Below are 18,551 nucleotides of genomic sequence, written 5' to 3'. Positions count from 1 at the left end.
TGACAATACACATGGTGAATTAAGATACAGATATGGAGACAGGGTAGAAATAGTAGTTTTTAATTAAATTTATTGGGGTGACAGTGGTTAATAAATTATATATGGTACATCATCCGTATGTTGCATTGTGTGCTCACCACCCAAAGTCAAGCCTCCTTCCATCACTATACACTTGACACCCTCTACCCTTCAGTACACCTACACCCTTTGTGTCTGGTGACCACCATACTGTTGTCTGTGTCTATTTGTTTTTGTTTGTTCATTTGTTGCTTTCAGTTTTATATCCCACAAGTGAGTGAAATCATATGGTTCTTGACTTTTTCAATCTTAGCATGATATTATCAAGATCCATCATGTTGTCGCAAATGACAGTATATCACCTTTTTTATGGCTGAGTAGTATTCCATTGTGTATATGTACCACATCTTCTTTATCCTGTTATCTATTGAAGGACACTTTGGTTGTTTCCATGTCTTGGCCACCTTGAATAATGCTGCAATGAACATGGAGGTGCATATGTCTTTGTCAATAAATGTTTTCAATTGGCGGGGGGGGTGGGTGAAGGGGGGGATAGATACCCAGAAGAGGGGTTGCTGGGTCTTATGTAAACTCTATTCTTAATTTTTTGAGGAACCTCCATACTGTTTCCCATAGTGGCTGTACCAGTTTACATTCCCACCAGCAGTGAATGAGGGTTCCTTTTTCTCCACAATCTCTCCAACACTTATTACTTGTCTTGATAATAGCCATTCTGACAGGTGTGAGGTGGCAGCTTATTGTAATTTTGATTTGCATTTCTCTAATAGCTAGAGAAGTTGGGCATCTTTCCATATATTTGTTGATCATTTATATGTCTTCTTGAGAGGGGAGTCTGTTCAGGTCTTCTGCCCATTTTTTTTTTAAACTGTTAATGGGCAGGCTAAGGGAGATGGTGTAAGACAGGATCGGATTTGTGGTCTAGAAAGGTTACCTGTATGTCAGTGTGAAGTGTGACCAGAATTTCTACAGCAGGGGATAGGTAGACAAATCAGAACATTGGCACCAAAGTCCCGGTAAAGAAACGAGGAGAGGGAAAAGCCTGAAGTAAAAAAGTGGTCATGCAGATGGAAGGTATTGATACATTCAAAAGTTATTTATAGTGACTTATTGTGAAGCATGAAAAGGGGATATAAATAAATCTGGATGCCTAGCATAAGCCATTAGGTAAAGGGTGAATATATTACATAAGGTAAAAAATATGAAAGATATTATTGTCAAAAGATGAACTCTGTATTATGTAAGTTAAATTTAAAGCCCTGTGAGACATCTAAGGAGATAGAGAAAGGGACAATTTGAAATATATGTGTAGAGCTCAGGAGATCCTTCCTGGTTGGGGGCCAGTGTTTTGGGGGGATTTATCAAATTCCCCTCTTTCCCATCCTATTATTAGTAGGCAAGGGAGAAAAATAATAGTAGATGGGAGTTGGTGAAGAGAAAACAGAATCCTTAAATTATGTCAGTTATTTTTTTTTCTTTATGATATGACTAATGTATATATATAATACATATACTAGCTAGTATGTGTGATTGAATCTTAGATTCTAGTGACTATAGGTTGCTACCAAGTTAAATTTTTTTTCCCTAGGAAAAACTGAGTTAAACATAGTTTATATGGTACAGTTTGAAGATCCTATGCTCTTTAAATAATATTGGCATATATTTCCATGTTTTTACACAAGTGTTACCTTATGACTCCTATGGTAGTACACTATACTTGTTTTATTCAAGATGAAATAGTTTTGTTCTTAGTCTTTCAATTTCATGAAACTATTATATTGATTATGTTTCTGAGAAAGTAAATTATTTGAAAACTCATACATCTGTGTAAGATGATTATATAAACAGAAGAATGTACTTATTTGGGCATATGTGTGTATTTTTGTATATTCAAAATATTCAGAGTGGTACTTTAAGAAAGACTTGAAATAGAATTACTGGAATGGCAAAAAAAATATTTCTTTTAGACTCTTTATCTTGTAATTGCAAAATTCAAAGCAGAAGTCTTCAATTCATTTTACTGGTTGATATGCATTCTTACTAATTAAGATGATTCTTCATTGGGTGCTTGGTAATGTGATTACCTTTTAAGATTCGACACAGACCACAATCAGACATTGTAATTTATATTTTTTTCTGCCACAGTTTTCTGCCATTATAGTTATGTAGGTCCTTTCATGTTGAGTCTGTTTCAAAATAATTTAAAACTTTGCAAGACAGTTCAAAGCCTTATTCAGATTGGGAAATTGGGAGAGCTTAATTTACTATGTGGTTGAAATCCAAAGATTTCAGTCTTCTAAACTTTGAAGAAAGCATAGTCAGCTTTCTTTTTGTTAATTTAAATTAAAATATGTAGGCTCTTTTATATTTATGAATTAGAAAAGCAAAAGGCTATTCAGGAAGAAAAATTGCATGGAGAAGTTCCAGTGTTGAAGTTATACACGTGACAGATAATACAATCTTTTGGTGTGTTCTTTTAAGAAAAAAAAAAATGTTAAATGTTTGCTTAGTTTGATAATATAAACAGATGTGGAAGAACTAAAAGTAAAAATATAGTCATAATCACATGATTCATAACTATTTACCTTTTGATGTGTTTCCTTCCAATTGATTTATTTCTATGTTTTCAAACATACAGGAAACTATTTTATTATAAGTAAAACTCATACTACAATTATATTTCCTTGACTTCTTATGTTGTTTAAGACCTCCAATATTATGTTGAAAACTTTTGTTACTATTGAATAACATTGTCCCTTGAAAGGAATGCTTCTAAATTTTCTTTAAATAATATTTTTCTGTGTGTTTGTACCAACATTGTGTTTATCATTTTAAAAAGTCACTTTGTATTTCTAGTTTTTTAACAACTTTCTATGCTGAAAGGCACTAAATTATTATTTGTCCTGCATCTTTTGAGATAATAATATGGTTTTTCTCATTTAAGCCACAATGTGGTGAAATCACAATGATTTATTTTCAGCCCTGCTAAACTTTACTATATCTTTAGCTATCCTCTTTTTAATTTTATCTTTAAATAAAAAAATAGTTTTGTTTTGTATTTTTTGTTGCTTAGTCTTATAAGACTACCATGTTAGTCATAAAAAACAAAACCAACCAAGATTTTAGTATTGTTGACTATCTCCATTGCTTATTCCCAGGGTCACTGGTTTTTGTCTTGGGCATTTTGTTACAGAAATGAGGCTAGGAGGCAGGGCTGGCAGCAGTGGTAAGAAAGGAAGGAGAGGACTTGCCCCTGCTTCTTGTCTTCCACAAACCAGGACTGTCCATCCTTTTTATCTGACAGCAAGTAGAATGAGGACTTGAGTAGGAAGGAGACTACAGCTTGAAGGGAGATGAAGAAAGGCATGCCAGGGAGGAGTATATATAGTGCAGAAAGATAGGAAATCTCAAGCCATTCTTGGTCTGACACCAATAAATGGCAAAGGATGCAGTGAGCTCAGAGGCTGTCTTTGTTTTCCTCTGTAGTCATATGCTACCAGAAAGGCAATATTGGAAGTTTTCACCAGAGGAACACCTGCAGTTGAACAGATAATCAAATGACTGTCATTAATAAACCAATGTACTATTATCAGTAAATGATTCATTTAGCAAATCATGGGAATGTTTCTGGCTGTTAGGGCCTGTGCCTTAAAAGGATGTTAAGCCTAAACAAATCTGAGTGATGAAAAATAACTATTTCTTATAAGTATTTAAAAAATTACCTTTAACTTGTTCCAAAAGTAATTTAATGTGGCTGTACTAACAGTACCAGGTAGACCAGTTAATAATGCGGATTTTTTTCAATAGAGTTACACATATGTTGATATATATGCGATTTGATATGTATGCTATTTTGTTGTATTGACAGCAAGCTTCAAAACTTCATGTGTCAAATTTTCTGAAGGTGTTAACATCATAGATATTTTTACGCTTAAAAATGTTGAATTTCGTGCCAAAAAAAGAGCATTTGTGGGAAGTTTTAATTCATTACTCTATTTTGAAGAAAAGTGCTGCTGAAAGTTATCCTATACTCCAGGAAGCTTATGGTGAACATGTTCCAACTCAAGATACTTGTGAACGCTGGTTTAAATGCTTTAAAAGTGATGATGATTTTTATGTGGAAGACAAAGAACGTCCAGGTCAACAGAAAAAGTTTGAAGACCAACAATTACAAGCATTATTGGATGAAGATGCATGTCAAACTCAAAAACAACTTGCAGAAAGATTAAACGTTGCTCAGCAAACAATTTCCTATTGTTTACAAGCAATGGGAAATATTTTAAAGGAAGGAAAATGGGTGCCACATCAACTGAACGAAAGACAAATGGAAAACCAAAAAGTCATCAATAAAATGTTGCTTCAACAGCACAAAAGAAAGTCTTTTGTGCATCAAATTGTGACTGGCGATGAAAAGTGGATTTATTTTGAGAATCCCAAATGCAAAAAATCATGGGTTGATCCAGGTCAACCATCAACATTGACTGCAAGGCCAAATCGCTTTGGAAAGAAGACAATGCTCTGTGTTTGGTGGGATCAGGAAGGTGTGGTGTATTATGAGCTTCTAAAACCAGGTAAAACCATTAATGTTGATTGCTACCGACAACAAATAATCAATTTGAACCAGGCTTTGATCGTAAAATGACCGGAATGGGCCTGAAGACACGGCAAAGTAATTTTTCTTCATGATGACACACCATCATACACTGCAAAACCAGTTAAAGACATGTTAAAAGATCTTGCCTGGGAAGTATTAACCCAACCGCTGTATTCACCAGACCTTGCTCCTTCAGATTACCACTTGTTCCAATCGATGGCACGCACACTTTCTGAGCAGCACTTCAAAACGTACGAAGAAGTGGAAAATTGGGTCTCTGAATGGTTTGCCTCAAAACAAGAAAAGTTCTACTGGGACGGTATCCACAAATTGCCTGAAAGATGGGTGAAATGTGTAGCTAGCAATGGACAGTACTTTGAATAAAGCACTTTTGATGTTTCTCTTAAAATTATCTTTGTTTTCTTTGATTACAAAATCCGCATTATTAACTGGTACACCTGGTAATAGAACTGTCTATGCTGAAAAGCTAATTCTGGTCATTCCTTTTGCGCCTGTACAGTGATCTGGGATTGATTCTGAAATACCAATGGAACTGCCTTTACAGCTGTTTACCTCTGTTGTTTGTGATGTTTGCTGTTGTTCTATTATGAGGCTGAGAATATGGCTTTAACATGCTCTGCAGTACTGTGTATACCTTTTGATACCAAAAGGTTGGAAACTAGTTAAGCAATTTTCAGCCCTGTTAAACTCAGAGGAGTAAGTTCTTACCTAGTAGGCTCTGCCTTTTTGTCATCAGGCCTAGTCAAGATTGGGGGTTGGGAGGGGAGAGGAAGTAAATGGGATTTTCTTTAGTGGATAAAAATATACAGTTTTGTCAGATAAATATTGGGCTGAAAAATAGAAGGCAAGGGAAATATATTGGAAAAGTTCTGGAGATGAGATAGTGGCTCAAATTCACAGATTAACTTAAATGGGTCATTTAAGTACAGCCAGAAAGAACTTTCAGCTGAATAACAGAGGGTCAGGAAATAGGCCAAAAGGAATTTTAGTACCTAAATTCTCACTGCATTCTCCTCTGCTTTCTCATTCTCTCACTAATTGAATAAAATTGTATGTAAAGGATACAATTGAGTGCTTTAACATTGAAGGTGTTCAGTAAGTTCTTTACTTTTCCATTATTATTCTATTTTCTTTCCCCCATTCGTTCCCTTGTGTTCCATTTCTCTTTGTATTTATAGACAAGCAGGTTTCTACTGTTAAAATTAATGCAAGTGCAAAAATAATTCATAATGTCATATAAATACAAATATCTGGCAAGCAAGTGGAAGTTGACTTCACAAATCAATTAACAAGGTTTCTTCCCCATTCATAGTGATGAGACATATGGAAACAAGCTGACAGTATGTATGTTTTTATTTTTTGTTTTTAAGTCAATCTTTTAGATTTGGGGTTAGAGTTAGTATCTGACTCCTTTTAAAAGTTTTCTTAATTATAAATTGATACTCGAAATGCATTGTAATGTAACCTTATTGGAAAACTATTTAGCAGTATCTACTAAAGTCAAGTGTACATCTAAACTCACGGCATTGCAGGTCTACTCATTGTATGTACTCAAGAGAATATGTGTCCACCAAGAGATACATACCAGAAAGTTTAAATCAATAAACAAATGTTTACCAGCTGGAGATCAGATAAATCCATATATTATTCAAAATATTATTCAAAAATAATGATGAGCAAATGATGTCATAAGAGTATATAGTGTATGATTTATTTTATGTGAAGTTCAAATTCAAGCAAATTGAATCTATGGTGATAGAAGTCAGAATAGTGGTTACCGACTGGTTGTTGGGAGGAGTGTAAGTAGATTGGAAGGGGCACATGAAAACCTCTTGGTTTCTGTGAACAGCTGGATCTGAATGGAGATCCCCATATGTATAAAAACATATTCATCAAGCTGTATAATATTATTTGGGTACTTGACATAAGTTATAACCAAACATACATTGTATGAGTTTCATTTATCCGTAAAAAGGTAAATGATACTCTATATATACAGGGTGTCCCCCGCAATGTATACCCACTAAACAGCTGATAGCTCAATTGATGTTTCCTTCTTATCACATTTAACCCATTGGAATTAATAATTATTCAAAGTGTGTTTACATTTTGGGGGGGCACCTCTCTATATATAATTTACTAAGACAAGGTAGTTATGCTAATTTTTGCTCTTAACAATAGACTTAAATATTGGATTAGTTTTCTATTCTGTTGCCACCATTGTGAACTGAGCTCTTACTATGTCTGATTTTGATCTTCAAAATTGCTTTATTTCCAGGATGTTTTTGAGTTAATATTATTTTGCATTTCATATTAGACACAGATTAAAAGTACCTTGTGAGGAAGTTTTAGATAAAAAGGAAAAGCCTGCTTAAGTTTGAAAAGCAACCAAGGGCCCTAGCTGGTTTGGCTCAGTGGATAGAGCGTCAGCCTGAGGACTGAAGTGTCCCAGGTTTGATTCTGGTCAAGGGCACATGCCTGGGTTGCAGGCTCGATCCCCAGTAGGGGGCGTGCAGGAGGCAGCTGATCATTGATTCTCTCGCATCATTGATGTTTCTATATATCTCTTCCTCTCTGAAATAAATAAAAATATATATTTTTTAAAAAGAAGAAAATTAACCAAGAATGGTCTACTTAAATATGAGTATATTTAATCTATAATATATATTTAGTATAATATATATTTATATTTAAATATACACTTGGACTTTTAAGAACACAAGGGCTAAGGGTGCCGATCCCCACATGGTCAAATATCCATGTATAGCTTTTGGCTCCCCCAAAACTTAATTATTAATTGCCTACTGTTGACTGGAAGCCTTACTGATAACATTAACAGTCAATTAACACATGTATTTTGTATTTTATATGTATTATAAAATGTATTCTTAAAATAAAGTAAGCTCTAGAAAAGAAATGTTATTAAAATCATAAGGAAGAGAAAATACATTTATAGTACTTTAAGTGTACATCTTCTGTTTACAAGATGAATCATCTGTCATTATCTACATCAACATTGTCTTATATGATACAAAACACTGTGGATGTTATATGTGTTACTAACACTAGGCATCAGAAATGGAAAGATAATTGAAAAATTAAATTCGTATAATGATTCATGCATTGATAACAAAGAAAAGCAGCAATTTCATTGTTTTATGGTAGCCTGGCATAACTGATATAATTTTTTCATAGTAGTAAGAAAATCTTTCAGAAAATTTTCAATATATTTATTTAAAAATGTGCATGTAAGTAGACTCACACAGTTCAAATCCATTCTGCTCAAGGGTCAACTGTAGGTTAGAAGCTCTCTTAAACTATGTGCTTTATCTCTTTTATGTTCTTTTTGTTCTACTTACATTGCTTATTTAATACGCATAGATAATGAAAAGGCCAACTTTTGTATTAAACTACCATGATTATATTAAGGCTGAAAAATACATAAAAGTGAAAAGTGGCTATTAATGAGAATTTATGGTGAAGCTCATTAAAAGTTTAGAAATTTTAGTTTACTTGTATTGATGATTTATCCAGGGCTTCCTGTTTTACTGCTGGCTAAAAACTTTCCATATATTTATCAAAGGTTTTTTGCTTCTATTTAGTGGACTTGGGGTTCCTAGCTTTGCTGAGTAACTTTAAGAATGAACTCCTACCTTCCTTTTGACTCTTGTTTTTACAGGCTGCCCTGCAAGTCGGGGGCCACGGGGAAAGGCTGCACCAGTGCCGGGAGGTCATGCTGCTGACTTACAAATCCATCCCCATGCAAGTGGATGGGGAGCCCTGTAGGCTGGCCCCCGCTATGATTCGGATCTCCTTGAGGAATCAGGCCAACATGGTGCAGAAGAGCAAGAGGAGAACATCCATGCCTTTACTCAATGAGTGAGTCCGCCCCGTACCTACCTTCGTGAACACAGAGAGTGTGGAAAGGAGGACGCAGAGCATGTGCATGGTTGGGGCCTCACTGTGTTGAGAAAGGAGCAAAAGTCCAGGAAACTCAGCAGTTCCTTAGTCTCTCTCATGTTTTTTCTTCATGTTTATTACACAGTGACCACTTTCTTCTTTTAGAATTCATTGTAGTATTACATGCTAGATTGACGATGCTTCTTCACTGACCACCTGAGTATACATTTCCTGGACCATCAGAAACTCATTAAGAATCAGGGGCCATAAAATGCATTCAAATAAATGCGTTCTGTTGTATTTCGTTTTAGGAAGTCAGGCTGTCTACCTCCTCTTTACCCAGGTCACTTGGAAAGTGTTGGTTTTGCCAACAACAGGAGGTTGGCAGAGCTGAATTTTGGCTCACCTGTCTCCTGCCTTTTTGGGGTCCTGTGTACTCTGTTGCTTCAGCTCAGGTTGCCATTTTGGGTGGCATCCTATTGTTTAGATTTAACCTGACCCAGGATGTATTGCTTAAACAAAAGTGTATCCTGTCCTTGACTCTTTCCTTGGTGTTTGGATAAACTGATTTCAGATAAGGTGATAATGACTAGATATTCATTTTTTTTTTTACCATCCCTTAATCTAATTTTTATTGAAATGTGTATCTGGGATTGGTGAAGGAGAGAAAAAGATGGGGATTTGGAGCATTTTTTGAGTATCTTCTATATATCATGCCCATATGACCAATCTGACTCAAGGTAAGGCCGTTTCAGGGCTCACCTTTGGGTCATTGTTCTGTCACAGTGAGGGACCCTCCAAGGTGCTCTTCCTGTTTGTGGCCTGTGATGCATGGTTAACTGTTTGTACTGAATGGCTGGCTTCCTCTAGTGCCTGTGAAGCAAGGACATGCTTTGCCATGTATTTATTGAGTCAATATGACAATCTGCGGAAGTGCCTAGATTAGCCAATGACATGGGTGCCATAGATCACTGCTGAAACTTGACCACCTCTCTGAGACAGTATACATTGAGGAACAGCATTAGACAGGGCCCTTCAGGTGTTTTCGTTTTGGGTGTCTGCTTCGAAGTCTGAACTTGGGGTGATATATCCTCTCTGCTCTGCTTCCTCCTTCTCCAAATCACTCTGGACTTCCCCAGAACTTTTCTTAGGTCATTATCTAGGGGCCTTATTTAGCTATATATCTTGTTTCATTTACATTTTGTAGCTAGTGAAGCTCCTAGCTTATTCCTGATATCTTTACCTTCTATTAGGTTGGCTATGGAATTGCTGAGTTTATATGTTAAAAAGTAAAATGTCAGCAACAATATGTGGTTGGTCATATTCTCTCCAGAAACCTTAGAGTTAAGCCATGAACCACTGGTTTGGTCGAATTCTCTGAACTGGTAGTGAAAAGCCATTTCTGTGAGTAGCTTAGGCTGTTTGGGGTCACTTGTAGATAGCTTGTTAAGAACCCATAATACAGCTAAATTTTCTTAGTATTTATGGGCAAGGAACTCCGATTCTCATGTCTGGGACTTCTCTATTTAATAATCTTATCAGACATGAAATTGTTTTCAGGTATTTAGTTTTAAACACCTCTTGCCTTTGAGAAAGAATTTGTATTTACTTAGTAATTGTATTGTTAAGAATCCACTTAGGCTTTCTTCACATATAAAAACAAATATAGTTTTTTGGGGGTGTTTTTTTTACTCATGACATACATGACAGATTCTGTGACTTCATAGATTTAGCTGCACATGTAGGTATGTGTTCAATAAGCCATCTCAACGCAAAAATACTTACTTTCCACCAGGGGGCAGTGGTGGTTCCATTAAAGCAGCCTTGGGTCATATGAAAGACCCATGCAAAATGGCAATAATAGTATGCTTTTGATTTTTAAAGAGAACACAAATAAATATCTATATAAATAAAAGCCTAAGTGACCATTACAACCGAATGACCAGAACCACCAGAACAACCAGAACAACCGGACCGACCGGTCACTATGACATGCACTGACAACCAGGGGGCAGATGCTCAACACAGGAGCTGTCCCCTGGTGGTCAGTGCGCTCCCACAGTGGGAGTGCCGCTCAGCTGACCTACCCTTCCTGGTGGCCCACCAGCTGGGGTGGCAGCCACTCACTCCCTCAGTAGTTCTGCAGGTCCTATCTCCAGAGAAAGGGCCAGCACTGATGGACCAGTGCTGCTGGCACAATCCCAACAGCACCACTGGCCTTCTGGAAGTCAGCCTTGGGCACTGTGGCCACTTCCCCTCCCTAGATACTCTGCAAGGAAGAAAGGATATAAGAGCAGCTGCCAGGTGGCTCCCGACAACCAGAGCAAATGTCAGCGGGATGGATCCAGATCCCAGGCCGACAAGGGCATCCCAACCTGAGGGCCAGTCATGTCCCAGCCTCCCCCACCCCCCTGGGGACCCCAGCTGTGCACGAATTCGTGCACTGGGCCTCTAGTTCAAAAATAAGAAAGCTCTTTATTACTACTTATGATGAAAATCATTCAACACTATATTTTTAGAAAATCAATATAGGTAGCACATTTCAAAGGAAAACAAAACACTCAGTTACCATATAATACTTTTCCACTAGACCTTAATTTCTCTTACCCACTGGTCTTATTCACCCTCTGAGATTAGATTGCTTTTTTTCTATTTCTCTAGAAATCATTGTTTTGAAATCTAACTTCTTCTACTGGATTTATAAGTGGAGTTTTCAGTTTAAGGGCAGCCTGACTGATAAGACCTTTTAAAATGTTTTCTCTCTTTCAGCCATGGTTGTATAAAGCTTACTATTGCAGCCAAGTCAGAGAGAGATCATGGAAAGATATATCTTTATTTCCTTCCTTCATTTTTTTCCTTTCTGTCTTTCTCCTTTTCTTTCTTTCTTTTTTCTTTTTTCTAAGACTATATGTTTCTTCTGTTTCATTTGCCTGTCTTCTTTCAGATGAAAGAGAACTGGTTTAAACTGTCTTAGGAATTTTAGTTAGAAAAACCTCTGTGTGTTGAGGAGATGGGAGTTCTCAGCCAGAAGAGGGTATCCTTTATCTTAAGAAAGTATCCTTCATTCACATAGCATGTGAACTGTGAGTATTTGAGTTTTAAGTGTTATGGTTCCCCTAAACAACTGGCTCCCTCTTTAGCTTGAATGCCGGTGCTCCGCAGGGATTTGCCCTTTCTCTGGGAGAGCCCATCAGCACCCCACGTTTCATCTATGACTGATGAGCTAATGAGTCTCAGATCTGCATCTTCAATAGGGTTTCTTCTAAAAACTGAAGACTCATCACTATTTTAGTTGACATTTTTACTTGGATATCTCATAACAACATCAGACTACGTGGACTACTATTAATAGATTCATTAAGTCTGTTCTACTCAATACCCAATGAGCCTTTTTCATTCACGTGTCCACTCATTCACCATGACCCTGGACCCTAGAGTCCTCTCAGTCCCATCCACTTTTACACATCCAGTGCCTTCTTTGAAATCTACCTTCTATCTAATTCCCACATCTTTAACTCTCACACCATCTATCCATCTTCTCTGCTAGTTACCTCTCAGTGGCACTCCTAAAAATATGCTCATAATTCATTTCCTTATTTCCAGTGTTGCTGCCCTTCCTATAATGCCTTTTCCAATAGACTACTTAGAATAAACTTTCTAAAAATGTAAAGCCCATATGCTTTGCTTTACAGACTTTATGATCATTGCCTTCTTCATCATCATATTCCTGTGCTTCAGATATAATTGCTGGTCCTAGAGCGGTAGCCTGTCCTCTGAATCATCATATCTTTTGCACTTCTGTTGTCCTCACCTCCTTTCATGTGCTGATTCTCACTCAAGTTCAAGACTGCATTGATATATCACTTTCCCTAAGAACTTTTTTCTATCTACTTCTAGACATTAAATATACCACTCAGTGCTCCTATAGTGCTCTTGCTTATACCATTGATGAAAAATAGTGTAACCATTGGTTTACTTGTCTCTCTTCCCTGCTCTGTGGGGAAATGCTGGGGTTTTCCTCTTAGGGTCCCTGGTACCTGTGACTCGTAGTTACATGGTGAATAAGTGGCTCACACATGGTTCAGATCTGATATGTTTCTTCAAAATTATTTCTAAAATAACAAATCTAAGATCTCATGAATATAAAAATGATATAGGAAATGTCTTGATCAAATTTTATGATAATAACTGGAAGAATTTTTAGATCTAATTCACATGCATAGCTGGAGGAAGTCCCATGAGAAACAGTTAAATAGTAGTCCTTCATAATGCCACTATAGCTTCACATATGCAAAACGGGAAAAATAATTTTAAAAAATGTCTTGGTTTATAATTCATATTTGTTATTATTATATACAAACTAAAAGGCTAGTCCCCATTTGTGTTCAATAATCCTCCCTTCATTGGTACAGGAATATATCTTATTTTATTGTGGCTATGAATCTATTCGAAATATGAACTCTAGCAAATAGCTTCCCACAAAAAAGTAATAGAGGAGATTTATGTAGGTTCATATTCATGTACTAGTAATGTGGTAGCCACATTATGTTCCCTGTTTGAAAGGCAATTTAGAAAAAGATCAGAAACTTGCTCAGGCTGGTATAGCTCTGTTGGTTGGGCATTGTCCCATGCACTGAAAGGTTGCTGGTTCGATTCCCGGTCAGTGCACATGCCTGGGTTGCAGGCGAACCCTGGTAGGGGACTATAGGAGGCAGCAGATCAATATTTTGCTCTCACATTGAAGTTTCTTTCTCTCTCCTCTCCCTTCCTCTCTCTCTAAAAAGAAAATCAATAAAAACTTTTTTTAAAGAAAAAGATCAGAAATTTAACATTACTCGGTGTTTAGGGAGGTCTTAAGCTAGCTGTTACCATGAGTTCAGTATTTATTAAAAATACATTGTTAAGGGTGATTGCATTGTCTAAGGACAAGATTTCTAGTTGCCAGCTTTGAACTGGGCAACCAGAGTTCATCAGCCTTCTGCTGAGAAATACTATTGGTTATAACTGATAGTCCTTGGGGAATAACAGGGAGTTACTTCATGGGTGAGTTTACATGAGACTTTACATACCCAGCAGAAAAGATGGATCTGGGGAGCTATGTCTATTGCAACTATAGTGAAACTGTTCAAATCAACTGAGAGTGTAATTAGGTAAAAGTGACAGGAAATTTGGGGTTTAGTTTTTTTGAATTCTACATTTGTCTTTTCTAATAACCACTGAAGGCCCTCTCCTTAAGAAGGGACAAAAGAGAGATGTTGTCTATGGTTTCAATCTTCTACCAAGAATATGAGTGGAATTACAGCTTTGCTGTGGTAAATTTAGGCTTTTTGGGTATCACTTATGGAGTTCTTAAAAAGCCTTTGGTATTTAAGTGAAAGAAGTTAAAGCTGAGTCAGTCTTTTCAACATGGTGGTCTTTTGACACGAATATTCCTACAAATCCCTGGAATTATAAGGACTATGCTAAGGGGTGAAATATACCATCACTCTCCTCAGAGATAAGTTGACGATGCCAGCCTGCTCGTGTGTGTGTGTGTGTGTGTGTGTGTGTGTGTGTGTGTGTGTGTGTGTGTGGTGCTTCCTCTCCTTGGATGTCCTGAATGACCTAGAGAAAGAGAGGGCCATAATGATCCCTCTTGCCCCGCATCTCTGCCCAATGTCAGCGCTCTCCACATCTGCCCTGCACTCTGCCCTGCGCTCCAGTCTGTGGTTTGCCTAGAGCCAGCCTCTGCCATGTGTCCTCTTGGCTTCGTTGCTATCACCGGCTTTTTGGATTATTTCCGTGGCTGGCTTGATTTTTCCTTTGCATTCACTGTTCGGTGACGCGCTTGTTTAATTTCTGTTTAAATTTTGTGTGTCTCTCTTTCTCTCTCCTGGCTTGTTCCCTGTCTGTCCACGCTGTTGTGCTGACTGTCTTCGCTGCTCATTCCCTGCTGCCTCTAGTCTCCATCAGGTGCAAGCTGCGGACCTGCGGAGAGTGTCTGCCCCCCCTGGCTCCTTCACCATGTGAGTACAAAGCCGGTCAGTTTTTACATTTTGTCTCTCACCCTCATCTCCTCCTCAGGGTTAGATGACCTGCGCCCTTTTCCTTCACAGGTCTGCTTCTCAGACAAAGAACCGCCTAACCACAATTGCCTTCTTTACCCCTTCTCTGCTTTGAGATGGAGCTGCGAAGTTCATTGTGTTCTACTTGACACGAACTCATTCCTCTATGAGTTCACAGTTTAATTTTTTATAAGATACTTTAGGGCCCCTAATTGCATAGGGCTATATCTAATTCCATACTAAGCATTGGTTTTTATGGAAAGCTGGTCATACTATTAGACTATTACTCTGATCTAATTATCTAAGGCTCAGGGAGGATGTTGAAGAAGTGCCTGCTGACCTTGATTTGTGGCAGATCCCTAAAATTATGTATGGGGTTCTGGGTATGGTCATCTGCATCTGTGCATTTTTCTGGGATAAGGATCCATGGTTGTAATAAAGGAGCAATGCCCTAAAACTTTCATTGAGTTAGCAAAACCCTGTTTATACACAAAATTTTTACTTAACTTACTTTATGCTTTCATTTTTTTTTCTGCTGAAAACAGACAAAAAGAAAATATGTTTTTTAGCACTCCACTTTGGAACTTTCTGTTGTTGCCTCTGTCTTGCTCTTCTTTCTTGTCTCCATCTCCCATATACTTAGCCAGCTTTTGTTATGTTTCAGGTCCTGGTACAGGTGCTTTACATACATTATGCTAATGTACTCCCCCAACAACCCTATATCCTATGTGGTATTATTATCTTCATGTGATACATGAGAAGCCTGATGCACAGTGAGGTTAAGTAACTTGCCTAGGGTCACAAAGCTAATGAATGGCAGACTGGGATGCAAACTCAGGCCATCTTACTTCAGAGTTCATACTCTTAACAATTTATAATCTGCCGCCTTTCATCCATCATGATCCTTTCTATATCTCAGGGCCTGGTTGAATGATTGCCTTCTCAAAGAATTGGTCCTTGATTCTTGCTGTCAGAGTTAGCTACATCCTCACAGGAGTTCACTATTGATGTTCTCATAGTTCTCAAAGGTTTAGTAAATTGGTATCAATTGCACAAGCTCTATATCATTTGTATCCCACACTAGACTTTGAGATCATTGACCATATCTTCTTATGAATCTTTGTGTTCCCTGCTCTGATCACAGATCTCAGCACAAAGTATTCTGAAACCAAACATAATGTTTGGTTGGTAGAATGAATGAATGAAAGAATACAGTTCTAAATTGACCTGTTCAATGTCTAACATCTAGGTATATGCCAAAGTGATATAACCTTATTTTTAACCCTAGTCTTATAGATATACACTTACTTATTAAATATTTTTTTCAAAATATGTATTTTGTACTTTCTCTGCATCAGCACAATAAAGCACTACCGTTATGGACATTAAAATTGAGTGATCAAAGAATCAATGAGAAGGTAGCATTTAATTTCCAATTTAATGCAGGTTATTGCTGGGGTATATTCTCTGTTCTACAGAAGGCCTGTTCAGAAAACTTGAGTCCAAGCAATGGCTCTCAGGGATCATTACTTTCAGTGGCACTACTTATAGAGTTCAGAGTATTGAGAGTATCAACAACCGAAGTGCATGTGATATGTGCCATATTTCTGTCACGCTTTAAGTTTGTATTGTGTTTAAGTCTTAGTGGTATGTAAATTAAATGAGGCACTTTTTTTCTTATTTCAGGTATGCATGCTAAAGTGAGGTAAATTTGTTTGTTTTGAAAGGGTATAACAGGCAAGACACCAAGGTATGGCCACTTTAAATCCAAAATGTTTTATATTTACATAAGATATATTAAATAGTACATATTATATGTAACTGATGAAATATTTATATAATAAAATTTTATTAAATTTGAGTATAACTTTTAAAATTAGATAGCAAAACACTATCAAATAGAGCGAGGAACATGGAGAAAAATCTAAGCACAATAGTGAGTACTGTCTTTATATATTATGGCAATGGTAACTTAGCTTTGACCCACTTTCACCCTGCTATTTGCTATTTTCAGCGATGTTTAACAATCCACATTAATGTTCTTTGGTCCTCATGAAAGTCAGGGCTCCAGTATGTGTCTAATACATAACCCTTTACAACTGGCTTCTTTAACTGATCACAATGTATTTGGTACTTATCAAAGTTGTTGCATACATCAATCATATTTTCCTACTTACTGCTGAGTAGCATTTCATTGTATGAATGTTTCCATTTATTTACCCATTTACTCATTAAAGGACATCTCGATCTGGGTTATTTCCTGTGCTGGGAAATTATGATAGACATTCCATAAACATTGATGAAAGGGTTTTGTGTAAACATTAGTTTTCATTTTCCTAGGTTAAACACCTAGAAATGGGATTCCTGGATCATATGGTAAGTGTGTGCTTAACTTCATAAGAAATCGACTGTTTTCCAGAGTGATTGTCCCATTTTACATTTCCACCAACAAATGTATGCAAATTCCAGTTTTTCCACATCCCTGCTAACAGCATTTGAAAATTTTTTATCATTTGATCATTCTAAAATGAGTGTCTTTACATGTGATTATTTGTGTTCTATTTTGTACTCTTTGATGAAGTATCTGTTCAAGTCTCACCAACTGGGGAGCTGTTTTGTTTTCTTCCTGTTGAATTTTGAAAATTTATCATATACAGAGGTGGGCAAAAGTAGGTATACAGTTGTGAGTACACGAAATACAGTTTTTTTGTATTACTATTTATTAATTATTGTATTATTTACCATACTGTACAATTACTTTTGGCCCACCCTGTATTCTGGAGTCATTTGTTAAGTATGTGCTTTGTGAACGTGAATATTTTTATTTCAGTATATGTACTGTCTTTTCATTCTCTTAACAATATCTTATATAGAGCAAAAGTTTCAACTTTTGACAAAGTTAAAATTATTAATTTTTTCTTTAAAGAGGTATGTTTTTGTATTCCATGAGTGCTTGGCACATAGTAGCCAATCAATAAACATCTGTTGAATGAGAAGAAAACACCTGTATAGAATTCATAAAGTAGCTATTTGAGAACTCTGAAAAGTAAGTGATAACAGCAGATTGGAGAAGATAAGAATTTAAAATACCATCAAACTGGTGGTGAGCTTTCCTCCAAAAACCCTGGTGTGGACTCCAGGCAGCACAAAGCCTGCCTCAGTCTCTGGGTGCAGGCAGAGGAAGCTCTAGCAGAGCCCTTGGGCTCCTACTTAAGGAAAGGAAAGGGACTCTGAATGCTCAGAGAAATTCAGGAAATTCTTCTCCCTTTTTTTAATTGCCCCCGCTCCCCCATTTTCTTATACCCCAGCACTCAGGCAATTTTGCCACACTGGTATGTTTGGTGTTACATTCAAGAACTCTTTGTTTAATCCCAGATCATGAATATTTCCTCCTTTGTTTTCTTTTGGAAACAAACGTTTTACACTTTGTATTTCAATTTATGACTTGTTTTGAGTTAATTTTTGTATAAAATGTGAGGTTTAGCCCGGCCAGCGTCGCTCAGTAGTTGAGTGTTGACCTATGAACCAAGAGGTCCGGGTTCGATTCCCAGTCAGGGCACATGCCTGGGTTGCAGGCTCGATCCTCAGTAGGGGGCGTGCAGGAGGTGGCCTATCAATGATTCTCTCTCATCATTGATGTATCTATCTATCTATTCCTCTCCCTTCATCTCTGTAATCTATAAAAATGTATTTAAAAATAAATAAATAAAATGTGAGTTTTAGGTTAGTTGTGGGTTTTTTATTATTATTTTTGCATTTAAAATTGTTTAGTGGTTCCAGCACCATTTGTTGAAAAGACCATCTTTTTCTATTGGGTTGCCTTTACATTTTTATCAAAAATTAATTGGTAATAGATAGATATATATACAGATACATATGAATATGGATATATTTGGATAGATGTTACTTTTGGGACTCTATTCTGTCCTATTGACCTATACTGGTAGCAGCAATGA

The 18,551-nt window shown here is 36.9% G+C and overlaps 1 protein-coding gene across 6 annotated transcripts in view; it reads left to right on the top strand.

The window, feature by feature from the left end:
• DGKI (diacylglycerol kinase iota) overlaps positions 1 to 18,551 on the top strand; it is a gene marked incomplete at its 5' end in the record, with an annotated part of 419,556 nt that overhangs the window by 266,667 nt on the left and 134,338 nt on the right. For 5 of the 6 annotated variants that reach the window (XM_080666632.1, XM_080666631.1, XM_080666633.1 and 2 more), the window contains 2 exons: positions 8,331 to 8,530; positions 14,494 to 14,556. In XM_080666632.1, coding sequence (XP_080522758.1) covers positions 8,331 to 8,530; positions 14,494 to 14,556 — 263 coding nt within the window. The remainder of the gene's footprint in view (positions 1 to 8,330; positions 8,531 to 14,493; positions 14,557 to 18,551) is intronic. The other variant, XM_080666634.1, reaches the window with a different exon arrangement.

The sequence above is a fragment of the Plecotus auritus genome (assembly GCF_963455305.1).
Source record: "Plecotus auritus genome assembly, chromosome: 4".
Lineage (NCBI taxonomy): Eukaryota > Metazoa > Chordata > Mammalia > Chiroptera > Vespertilionidae > Plecotus > Plecotus auritus.
The sequence above is the reverse complement of the archived record's forward strand: the minus strand, read 5'-3'. Positions and strand labels throughout refer to the sequence as shown.